Genomic DNA, 12393 nt, shown 5'->3' with positions numbered 1-12393 from the left:
TGAACTTGCCTGAAAGGTTGAAACCATTAAGAAACAAGTTGTCAAGTACCTAAGGCACTACCATTGGAGAGGGACAGACATGAAAGACCACTCCCCTGCCTTAGTTGCTTGGGCCACAGTTTATAGGCCTAAGAGCCAAAGCGGCCTTGGTGTGTTGAACATCAACATCCAGAATAGAGCCTCCTTCTCAAGAACCTGCATAAATTCTTTAACATGCAAAATATTCCTTGGGTAAACCTCATATGGGAACACATATTATAACAATGGTGCCCCCCTGGGGCCTAGATGGTTGGATCCTTTTGGTGGAAGACTTACCTGGGATTACTTGAACAGTAAAAATCAATGGCAAGGTGTAATTGGGGAGATGGCAAAAGTGCACTATTTTGAGCAAACCTTTGCACAATAACTATCTAAACCTACACTTTCCACACCTTTTCTCCTTTGCAAGAAACCAATTTATAAATGCAGAGCAACTAATCAACTATGAATACCTGGAAGATCTCTTTCGTTTACCTTTATCAGTTGAGGCTGATGACGATTTTTTTACAAAAGGAAGATATCTATATCACCTTGAGACAATGTGAATTTAGAGACACACTGATACATGGAGCTACATTCGGGGCAATGAGTTGTTTTCTACCTCTAATGGTTATAAAGTTATGATAGGGACTAAAATTATCCCTCCACATTTTCAATGGATTTGGAACAACTCTTGTCAGCCTAAGCATAAAGTATTCTTTTGGATGGTACTGTAGAATTAACACATGAAACCTTCAAAGAAGAAAGTCCTTCATAATTGACACTTACAACTATACAACTCTCAACTGCTAGCATGAAGAAACACTTCATGATCTTTTTGGAGCTGCGCTTTTGCTAAGAGATCTTGGGAATTTTTTGCCCCACTAGAACTGCCAATCTCTTTGTGTTTGAAGCTTTTGAGGACATTAAAGTCAAATTGAGATTACCTTTCTTCATGGACATAATTATCCTGGCAGCTTGGGCTATATGAATCACAAGAAACAATAAAATTTTCTAGTAGATTGCCCCATCATTTCAGAGGTGGAAGGATACATTTTTTTTTCTAAGCAAAACTTGTTGAGACATAGGATCAAGAGGAAGTGCGTTGTTGTCTACTCTTCTTGGATGGAATCTTTGGTGTAATTTTAGTTTTCATAGTTTCCTTTTTCTTGTTTCTCTCTCTCTCTCTCTCTCTCTCTCTCTCTCTTTCTTTCTCCGTCTTATCTCTAATCACGTTGTTTTATTGAATTTTATTTATGAAAAATGTAGTGGTTTTTCTACATAGCAATAAATAAATGGCGCAAACCTCCAAGTCAACGTCTTCAAGAAGGGAATGCTGGTTACGCAACGATGTTGACTGGTCCAACCAAATGTCAGACCAAGGGTTGTGAACCTAATCATATATTCAAACCAACACCTTCAATAAGGTAACGACACACGGACGTCGACGTTGCTTGATCAAGCCATAATGCTAGATCCTGAGTTTTCACCTGAAGATAATGCATCCTAATGTCTGCCGTCATAATCACCACACGCCATTCTATCAATCTGCTCACACAGAACTAGCCGGCCAAAGGAGAAAACATCGGAAGTGAAGACACCATCATGCCTCTTTTGACCACTCTCGCATCGTCGTTCACCGATGGTTGTCATGCACGCCATGGCCAACCTAGTAGTCGCCGCCGCTAGATTCGCTACCTGAACGATGTCCGCCAGATGCGCCCACACAAGCTGCCCATACGGACAATCAACTGCACTTGCATACATTCATACGCTTGTAATGTGCACGAGCACGCAAGTGTAGCTACGCGCCACATTGAATAAGATTAAAAAATGTTCAAAAAGGAAAAAGAAAGAAAATGAAAATAAAAAAACCCGCGTGTAATTTCATTAAAATCAAATGGCGAGAATTAACAAAATCCGAAAACACGTGCTGTACCGGGAGATTTCGTGGGGTCCGTTGCATTACGGCTCTCTTCAAATCCGTTTTAGATATTGGTTTATTGTACTATCTCATAGTACTACTATATAGAGCAACTCATTTTTGGCAAGCATATCAACAATCCTTTGCATCCGAGCACACGGCCGTTTGGCACGCACATCCCACAAGGATTTATCGAAATGGCACTGTTTTTACCCACGTCGAAAACCCTCTTCATCCTCCACGCGCGCCACACGTCACCACCCGGAAACAAATCCAGAAGAAAATACACAACATTCCATTTGCAACATAGAAATGTTTTTTAAAAGGAAGGAGAAGACAAAAGGCGAAGCAACAAGGCAGGAGAGGAGTACGATCGGCCGCAGGCGAGGGAGATTTTCGAACACCGGCAGCATCAAAGGAAGGAAGACGCCCATTTGGCGCGCGCCCCTATAAATACACCCGCCTCCGGCTCAACCTGCCGCCTCCTCCCCGCGCCCGCGCACTCCCCCCGCACTCCCCCGTCGCCTCCGTCTGCTCCGCCGCCTGCCCGGTCCGGCGCGGCGACGAGCCCCCGCAAGGTGTGTCCTCCTCTCTCACCGACTCCCTGCGATTCCCCGGTTCTGATCTCCCATGGCCTCTGCCCCCGCGATCGGTTCCGTGCTGCTCTGGTGCACGGATCTGGTTCGATAGGAGTTTGATCGATGTGGTTGACTGCCGTTTCCGTCCAGCCTTGGATCTGGCTCGCCGCCCCAGTGGGCTGGGTTTCGGTTTTAGATGCCGCACGAAATCGGTAGTGAGTCGTCGTTCGAGCACACAGCTCTGCTCCTCTACTGCGGTTTCCGCCGTAGCAGAGCAAAATCCGGTGAACTTTCCTGAAATGATACAGCCTTCCTAGTCACAGAAATACTATACTGGATTATGACTTATGAGAGGGGGGGGATGTATATTTCTCAGCAATTACTGAGCTTTCCAAATCGCACCTGTCGTTGCCATAGAGGGACGGCGACAGAATTGATTTTTTACATGCTATTGAGCTTTCCAGCTGACGGGGCCATCATTTATTTTATATTTATAAAGTGAAAAAAGGTTGTGAGCTCTTCACCCCTCTAGATTCAGATCCGGCATTGCGGTTGGCTCTGTCGGTCGCCCTAGTTGGTTGCGTCAGCGCTGCCCTCTGCGGGCTCTGATTTCATCGAAGTCTTGTGGCTGTTGGTGCCGTTCCGTAGTTTATAATAATAACTATGCTGCTGCGTACTCCCCTATGCACCAGCACCGATTCTTGATTCCCGTTGGCCCTTAATCGTTGGAGCTGATTTCTGCCAATAGTATACATTGCTTGACTTGTACTCCAGTTTAGTTGCTTAGTGTAATTCTAATATTTACCAGTATTATTAGTCCACTTCTTTTTTATGAGACCAAGAGGGTTTATTCGTCATAAATATGTTTGTGAACTGGCTTTCTACTGCAATGGAATACTGACTATCTGCACCTTAGTCATCCTCACAATCGCAGGGGTTCAAACCTGAACTGATATTTTATTTCCCTTGCAGGAGCTCACTGAATAGTACTTGACCAGAGCAGGGTATAATGAAGAGAGTCTCATCGCATGTCTCCATTGCCTCAGAGGCAGAGATCAATCTTGATCTCTCACGGTTACTAATTGACAAGCCAAGGTTCACACTGGAGCGTAAGAGGTCATTTGATGAACAGTCATGGAGTGACCTCTCGCATCGGCATAATGACGGCTTTGATAGTGTGGCGCATTCGCCTGCATTCCGCACCGGTTTCGAGTCACCATTCTCAACGGGCTCACACTTCGGTGAGCCAAGTGGACCACACCCGCTTGTGAATGAGGCATGGGAGGCACTCAGGAAGTCTGTAGTGTATTTTCGTGGCCAGCCTGTGGGTACCGTTGCTGCGGTAGATCATGCATCAGAGGAGGTGCTCAATTATGATCAGGTAAAATCCATCGTCTCATATCTGAAAACAGGCTATCATTTTTTTAGGTTCTGATATTTAGACATCGAAATTAGTAGTGAAAATTGTCCGGTTGCCTAGTACTCTCTGCGTTCCAAAATAATTGAAGTTCAGGTTTGTCTAACTCAAACTTATTTAAGTTTGACCAAGTAAATAGGAAAATATATTCACATCTGGAACACCAAATTACTCTCATGATATTCTTTATAAAATATATTTTTGAACTATGTATATGTGGTGTTGTAGCCCTTTGCATGTTTTTCTATGGAGTTGGTCAAACTTAACTAAGCTTAACTTATTTAGGATAAATCTACAACTTAAATTATTTTGAAATGGAGGTAGTGATAAACTTTTTTTGCGATCGAGGGAGTGATAATGATGCTACATTTATTATATGCCCTGTTAAGGATACTCTCAGTTATGAACTGATGAACTACAAAGTGTTCACTTGCGTCCTGTATTATCTGAAACTAATTGATGCAATTTCCCATCGTAATTTAATTTTCATTTGCACTATGGCTTTGGGTACTCTGTTTGCTTCACATTCATCGTTCTCTTGCATTTTTTATTACTTTCCTAAAATAATTAATATCTGATGTTGTACTGTTGTTCATTTTATCCTTACAACGGCAGGTTTTTGTGCGGGATTTTGTTCCTAGTGCATTGGCTTTCTTAATGAACAACGAACCTGAAATAGTGAAGAACTTCCTCTTGAGAACTGTCCACTTGCAAAGCTCGGAAAAAATGGTAGACCGGTTCAAGCTTGGAGCAGGAGCAATGCCTGCAAGTTTCAAGGTGGACCGTAATGTGAACAGGAACACTGAAACATTAGTTGCAGATTTTGGTGAGAGCGCAATTGGCAGGGTGGCACCAGTGGACTCTGGATTTTGGTGGATTATTCTCCTCCGGGCGTATACAAAGTATACTGGAGATGCTAGTTTGTCAGAATCACCTGATTGTCAGAAGTGCATGCGGCTTATACTGAATCTTTGCTTATCTGAGGGATTCGATACTTTCCCAACTCTGCTCTGCACTGATGGTTGCTCAATGATCGATCGTCGAATGGTACAGGCACTTAACCTTTATCTGCTTTAAATTCAGAACTACTCTACATACTTAAAAGTGGCACAATTCAATTGAGGTGGCAACAGGAACAGGACTGGCAGCTAAAATGGACTTTTTTTTCCCTAAACAGTAAACTTTAATAGAAGGGACACCTACAGATGGCAACAATCTTTTCCTAAACAGTAAACTTTAATAGAAGGGACACCTACAGATAGCAACGCACTTTGACTTGTTGGTATTGCATGTTATTAATCTGTTGCAGATTTTAAATAGTATTGGGTTTTCATTATTTTGGCATGTCACCATTAATTTACCAAGACCATGCAAGAGGGACACGTATAAGGATAATATACTCGACCCTTATTGAGATGGAGGGAGTATGTGTTAATTTATTTATGTGTGATAGGGCATGGAGGATTCATCTTTCTTTAAGTAGGAAGTATGATTATTTTTATCACAAGAAAAATATAACACTTGAAAAAAATGATCTGCATTCTGAAAATACAATCCTAAAGTTTTTCGTGCTGCTTGCTCGACTTTTGAGTTAAAGTAATATTACAGTACTTAAAAAGGCAATCTGTATTCTGAAATGTAATCCTAAAGTTTCCTGATTCCTTGTTCAACTCTCTGAGTTGCAATTTCAGTTGGAGCTAAATATCCTTGTTACATGATTGTAATGCTACAAATTTAATAAATGTTTTCAGGGTATATACGGTTATCCTATTGAGATCCAAGCTCTCTTCTACATGGCATTAAGATGTGCCCTCCAAATGCTTAAGCCGGATGGTGAAGGGAAGGACTTCATAGAGAAGATAGGGCAACGACTGCATGCATTAACCTACCACATGAGAAATTACTTCTGGCTTGATTTTCCACATCTAAATAACATATATAGATACAAAACAGAAGAATACTCCCACACCGCTGTGAACAAATTCAATGTCATTCCGGATTCAATCCCTGATTGGGTGTTTGATTTCATGCCTTGTCGGGGAGGCTACTTCCTTGGCAACGTCAGCCCTGCTATGATGGACTTCAGGTGGTTTGCTCTTGGAAACTGTATTGCCATTATATCATCTCTAGCTACCCCGGAGCAGTCATCGGCAATAATGGATCTCATCGAGGAGAGATGGGATGAGCTAGTGGGCGAGGTGCCTCTTAAGATAGTATATCCTGCACTTGAGAACCATGAATGGAGAATAATTACTGGCTGCGACCCCAAGAATACTAGGTGGAGTTATCATAATGGAGGATCTTGGCCAGGTAATTTACTCTACGCCAGTGTCATTATTTCAGTGAGCATTCTTTGCTGCCAAATATTCCTGGTTTGTAAAACTGTTATTATCTGAAGTGACTATTTTTTCTGATTGAAGAGTACAACTATAATAATTATAAAACAATAATAAATGGTTAGAATAAACTTCATTCTGAAATTACCATTTGGCAAAATCTTTTTAGCTGTAAATAATATTACAGCTACAAATGGCAACATAGCTTGTCAGGAGAAAAATGATTTTGAATCTCTGGGAACCCTTGATCTGCTTTGTTCTGATTGCTTGGGGGAAGTTCTGTCACTTGAGGAGTGGAGACGTGGCTTTGTATGCTCAATCGTTGCCCTGCTTCTATTTATGCACGAAGCAAAGCCACAAGCCCACAAGGCCACAACCCAATCTTGGGATGCAAAGCCTATGAATTTTAACATTCTCACATGTTTCATCTGCAGTTCTTCTATGGCTGCTGACAGCAGCCTGCATCAAGACCGGGCGGCCACAAATGGCGAAGCGCGCCATCGAGCTCTCCGAGGCAAGGCTCCTCAAGGACGGCTGGCCCGAGTACTACGACGGCAAGCTGGGCAAGTTCGTCGGCAAGCAGGCCAGGAAGTTCCAGACATGGTCCATCGCTGGATACCTAGTCGCGAGGATGATGCTGGAGGACCCATCGACGCTCATGATGATCTCCATGGAGGAGGACCGGCCTGTGAAGCCGACAATGAGGCGGTCGGCGTCATGGAATGCTTGAGGAAGGGGGTTGGGTTTCTTGAAAAAAGAATTTACTTGCCGAGGGTTCAACAGAAAAAGGAGTCCAGAGTTGGTTGTAATTGTACTCTGTCAGTTTGGACAGAAGTGTATACCGTAGATGCACCTAGAAGTCGCTCTACGTTTTCTTCCTTTTGTCAAAAACAGCAAAGTGAAGCTTGTGCTTTGGTGATACCTCAGTTTCGGAATAATATGTTTATTTTGTACCAGTGACACCTTGGATAGTTGTATAAGCACAATTATGAAGAAAAACTCGTTTTAACCAAGTATCCGACACAAAATCATTTGAACAAGGTTTCTAAATCAATCAAGATGAGACGTCGACGTGATTTTTATTATGTTTGAGATGCTTACTTCCATAGTATAGATATATGAATCTTTTTTGCAAGAAAAGATCAAACAAGATTAATGATGCAATAAAACAAGGGCACGCTTAATTATTTTAGGTGTTCCCTTGACCGCAAGTCGTAAACACGCACGTGTTCTGGCCTCCTGGATCACCGCGTTAAGGCGGTACGTTTAGATGTCTGATAGTACTTCATCCGTTCCGAATTACTTGTCACAAAAATGAATGTATCTAGAACTAAAATATATCTACATATATCCATTTTTGCGACGAGTAATTTGGAACGGAGAAAGTATTTCTGAAGAAAGTTTGTTTTAGTTACTTGATTGATTTGATTGAAGGGACATCAAATTGCATCGACCAGATGCTGAAAACACGCATGCACGCAATCTGGACTGAGGCATTAAGGCGGCATCATCATAAACAACAAGTACATTTCGTCAAGTCGGTTAGAACGTGAAGAAGGAGCACTTCGTAAGTCGGCCTGCTTTTTTTTGAGTAACTATTTTTTTAGACAACATCACGAGGCTTTATTAATTCATTACAATGTTTACAGGGACATAGGTATTTTTTTGAGTAACTTAAGTCGGCTTGCTCAATGATAAAAGGCAGAGTAGTTTTCAACGAAATCACTAATTAAGGAGTACTAGTTGCAAAAAACACTCCACTTTTTCAAGTCGCAACAAGTGGCGCACATGCAGCGCGCCACTTGTCACAACTTGGGAGTTTTCCCTTTTTTCGTAGATTCGTTTATTCAAAACGTTTTATCTTTTAAACCGTGCGTCCAAATCTCGAACCGTTTTCATCATTGGATTCCTCGCGTCGAGATCTTTAAAACTAGATCCCTATGTTGATAGATTTTGACGAACTTTATTTTCACGAAAAAAATCGGACGAAAAGAATCGGGCGAAAAAACCAAACCGGGAGCACGGTTTTTTCCCTTTCCGAAAGAGGCACGCCCGTGCCTCTGGCGAAATCACACCCGTGCTTCTCGTGAAAGCAAAACCATGACTCTCGCTAAAGCACAACCGTGCCTCTCGCTGAAAAAACCATGACTTTCACGAAAGAAAAAAAACAAGAGCGTTTTTTTCGCGCAAATTTTTTTTATCGAAAAGTTAAGGAAGACCGAGAGAAAACCAAAACGTCGAAAAAACCCAAAAAAAACGTTTAAAAAGCCAAAAACGCGTGCGGAAAATAAATAAATCCGGAGAGAGTGTCCAGAGCGCGACACGTGACGAATGGCTGAAAGCGCGCCAAGTGGCGCTGATCGTTGCGAGGCTCCCGAAGGAGCACTCGTTAACTAGTTGCTCCCAGTTTTCAACCAGAGTACAAAATCAGAGGTAGAGTCCAGGCCCAATTCTTACGTCCTCTCCTTATAACCTTGTGAGCCCAGGAAAAGAAAAAGGGGTGATAGGAAAAAAGGAAGGCAGCCATGGAGGCCCAACCCAGCAGAACCTCCGATGATCCCACGCCCGTCGTGCCCCGCCCTCCCTGGGTGCTGCTCGATCGGCTCGGCCACTGCGAGGACCGGGCCGACGCCGACGCGGCCACCGTGGCGTCATCCCGCACCTCCACCGGCACGGTCATCAGCGTGTCGTTCCGGTTCGACGCGCCGCCGGCGACCTCCCCGCCTCTACCTCCGTTGGCCGTTTGGACCGAACAGGGAGGACTCGTCTTTCGCGTACCCCCGCGTCGTCGCCGCGCACGACGACTCCGTTCTCCTCCAGCTCACCGTTTCCTCCCGCAGCATCGACTACTTCGTCTACAAGGCGAGGGGCGCCCGGCCACCGTCTCTGTCGCTGCTTCCCCGGTCCGCGCTCACCAGGAAGGCCATCGGCATCCTGCGCCGCCGCGGCGATGGCAGGTTCGACGTGGCCGAGCTCCGCACGGCTGGCGGCGACGGCACGCCGGTGGCGTTCGAGCTCTCCGTGCTGCTCAGGGCCGATCCTGAGATTTCTTGGGCACTGGGCGAAACTATAACTGGGTCCCTCTCAATATAAATATCAAAATAGTAGTTAATATATGTTTATATCAAATGTTCTCAATACATATATAAAGTCCACCGAACACAATTTTTATATCGAATCTATTTATATTATAGGCCGCCTTCTCCACTATTATTTCCCTTTCTTTATTAATTATTACGGTATCCCAATTTTTTGGATCATAGATATCCATAACAAAAATTGGTTTTCTGTCTAAACTAGCAGATTCTATACAAGACGAATTAAATATGTGCTCATAATCACTTATAGTGTTTTCATCTGCTGGTTGCCCTTGTGCCCTTGTCTTCTGGATTAAGGCTAGTAGTTCGGTCAGAACAAATGCCATGCTTTATTGGCACGGCAGGCTTGGAGGCTACTAACTAAACCAGATAGTTTGTGTGCCCAAGTGCTTAAGGCGCGATATTACCCCTTGGGTAAGTTAGAGGACACTGTTTTTTCGGGGAATGCGTCCTCATCTTGGCAAGCTAGCAGCTACGGTTTGGAGTTGCTAAAGAAGGGTTTGGTCTGAAGGGTGGGGAACGGCAGAAACATTCGAGTGTGGCAGGACAAGTGGATTCCAAGACCCTTTTCGTATAAGCCAATATCGCCACAGGGAAGGTGTCGTATCCGTTTTGTGTCAGATTTACTAAAACCAGAATGGATCGTGGAACTATGAGGTCCTCTCTGAGTACTTTGTTGACGCGCACGTACGTGAGATACTGAAAATCAGAGCATCTCCTCGGCTGGAGGACGATGTGCTTGCTTGGGGCCCGGACAAACATGGCGTTTTTTCAGTTAAGTCGGCTTATAACTTGGCGTTTGAGGAAGTACATCATGCTGCTGAAACTTCTTCGAGCTCGGTGCCGCCAGGTCAAAGGAAATGTTGGAGCTTCATTTGGAAGAGCTGGGCTCCGCCCTCTGTGCGTAACTTTGCGTGGCGCCTCTCCACCAATGCTCTCCCGACATGGCAGAGGAAACATAGAATCGGACATGAAAAGGTGAGCTAGTGCCCGGTTTGTGGTGTGGAGGAAGAAGATAATTTTCACCCTTTTGTGCGCTGTCAGCTTGGACGTGACCTTTATCTTGCCATGACCAAAGTGTGGGCGATACCGAAGCTAGAAGAATTAGTGAATAATGGCAAGGAATGGCTTCTCCATGTTTGTTTTGGCGCCGTTGAACAAAGTGGGGAGAATGATGGTGATGATGGTTTTTTGGAGATCCTGGTTTATCAGGAACGAAATTGTGCACTCTAAACCCGCACCTCCTTTGGAGGCCTCTGTAAGATTTCTCCGGAGTTATGTCGACTCTCTGATTGGCATCAATCTTAACCCCAAGGCGGACGCGATCAAAGGTAAAGCTTGCATAGTCTATGATAAGCCAGCTCCTGCTCTGAGGACAAATAACGAGGCTGACGGGAAGAAATGGTGTGCCCCGGATTTGGATTGGTATAAACTGAACACTGATGGTTCTTTCGTTTCTTCGGAAGTGGCCGGGGCTGGAATGATTCTGCGTAATCATCAGGGGATAATTATTTTTTCAGCTTGCAGATCTCTGTTCTCTTGTCGTGATGCCCTCGAGGCGGAGCTTTGTGCTTGTATGGAAGGTGTTTCTTTGGCGTTACAACGTTGTGATCTTCCGATAGTGGTGGAGCTGGATTCCAAGAAGGCCGTGACCATGATTTCATGTGAAGGCGTCCATCGTTCAATCTATGCCCCCGTTGTGCAGGAGATTAAGCACTTGTTGTCCCTTAGACAAACTTGTATTACTCATGTTTCTCGATCCCAAAATAAGGCTAGTGATAGTTTGGCAGTGTTTGCTAGAATTCATGGTAGGACTATGACCTGGCTAGGGTCTAGTCCGGAGGAGACTCTAGTGATAGTAGCTGATGATTGTAAGGACCCCTTGATTGAGTAATACAAGTTTCTCATTCGCAAAAAAAAGAACAAATGCCATGCCTTGATTTCTTCAACTCCTCATATTTACTCTTACAAGAAGTTATCAATCGATCCTCTCTGTAACTATATAAACTCATCTGCTTGTTCCTTTTTTTTCTTGGCAACGTATAGTGTGAAAACGCTTGTTCAGTGAAAATCTGAAAACTTTCCATCCTACCCATCAGATCTAAAACGAACAGATTATATGAGAGGTGGGATTCCCTTAGCCCCACTTAAACGTGTTTGACAGATAACCCCCTGCCAAGTCTTAATCTTGTTGTACAACTACATCTCCTACCTCCGAACCGATCTAATCCATGTCAAAAAAAAATCACCGCCCGAGTTCCATAAAAAAATCACCGCCGAAGCTCGCCGGAGACCCGGTGCTCATGGACGTCGATGACCATCGGGCTGGACGCTGGAGATCCCTGTGATTTTCTGTACATAGTAGGAGAAGCTATGCATGACCTCCGGTGGCTGCGCACAAATGCTCCGGCGTGAGATTCAGCCGAGGCGTGAAACTGATTTGGACTTTGCAACAATGGTCAGTTGGAAGCGGGATTGGATCACTAATGCCTCTCAGAGTTGCAGATGATACTTTGTCACCCAATCAGCTTCTTCCAATCAATCTGAATCCTCAACAAACTTCTTGTAATCAATTTCAGGTTCAATGAAATTAGGGGCTGCGAGATCCTGAGTAATGGAACTTGTAGGTCAGTTGTAACAAAATTCAGATTCCCGATATAATTTGTTCACACTTGCCGAGCGGACTATAGACCAAATAAATACTACGTAGTAAACAAGCGGGAAATTGAGCAGAGATATGAACTCTGTTGGTGTTAATCTTGTTGTTTAGGAGTTTATTATGTTTTATTTCAGTTTGAGTTTGTTGGATCTAAGTCTAGTATAGCGATGCATGCCATCATGGTGAAGTAGACTGATGGATTAGCAGAGGTGAGACCTGATCGTCAGTCAAGTGGACCAGGAATTGTGAGTACATGCAAGTACTAGTTAGATTTAGTCAAGAACTAGCTTACTGGTCGTTCTGTTAGTGTGAAGCTGCATGCACCCGTGTAGTGTGGAGTCCCAGTAGCCAAGTCGTGATCAG

At 44.0% G+C, this 12393-nt stretch overlaps 1 protein-coding gene across 1 annotated transcript; it reads left to right on the top strand.

Moving 5' to 3' along the window:
- The first annotated feature begins 2274 nt into the window (after positions 1–2274).
- On the top strand, positions 2275–7229 carry LOC125550806 (probable alkaline/neutral invertase F). The gene is made up of 5 exons (XM_048713901.1): positions 2275–2520; positions 3493–3901; positions 4553–4984; positions 5689–6247; positions 6708–7229. The coding sequence occupies exons 2-5, from the start codon at positions 3530–3532 to the stop codon at positions 7001–7003; spliced, it is 1659 nt and encodes a 552-aa protein (XP_048569858.1). The 5' UTR covers positions 2275–2520; positions 3493–3529; the 3' UTR covers positions 7004–7229.
- The last annotated feature ends 5164 nt before the right edge of the window (positions 7230–12393 follow it).

The sequence above is a fragment of the Triticum urartu genome, chromosome 4, assembly GCF_003073215.2.
Source record: "Triticum urartu cultivar G1812 chromosome 4, Tu2.1, whole genome shotgun sequence".
NCBI classification, from domain to species: Eukaryota; Viridiplantae; Streptophyta; class Magnoliopsida; order Poales; family Poaceae; genus Triticum; species Triticum urartu.
This window is presented reverse-complemented; position numbering and strand designations above follow the sequence as displayed.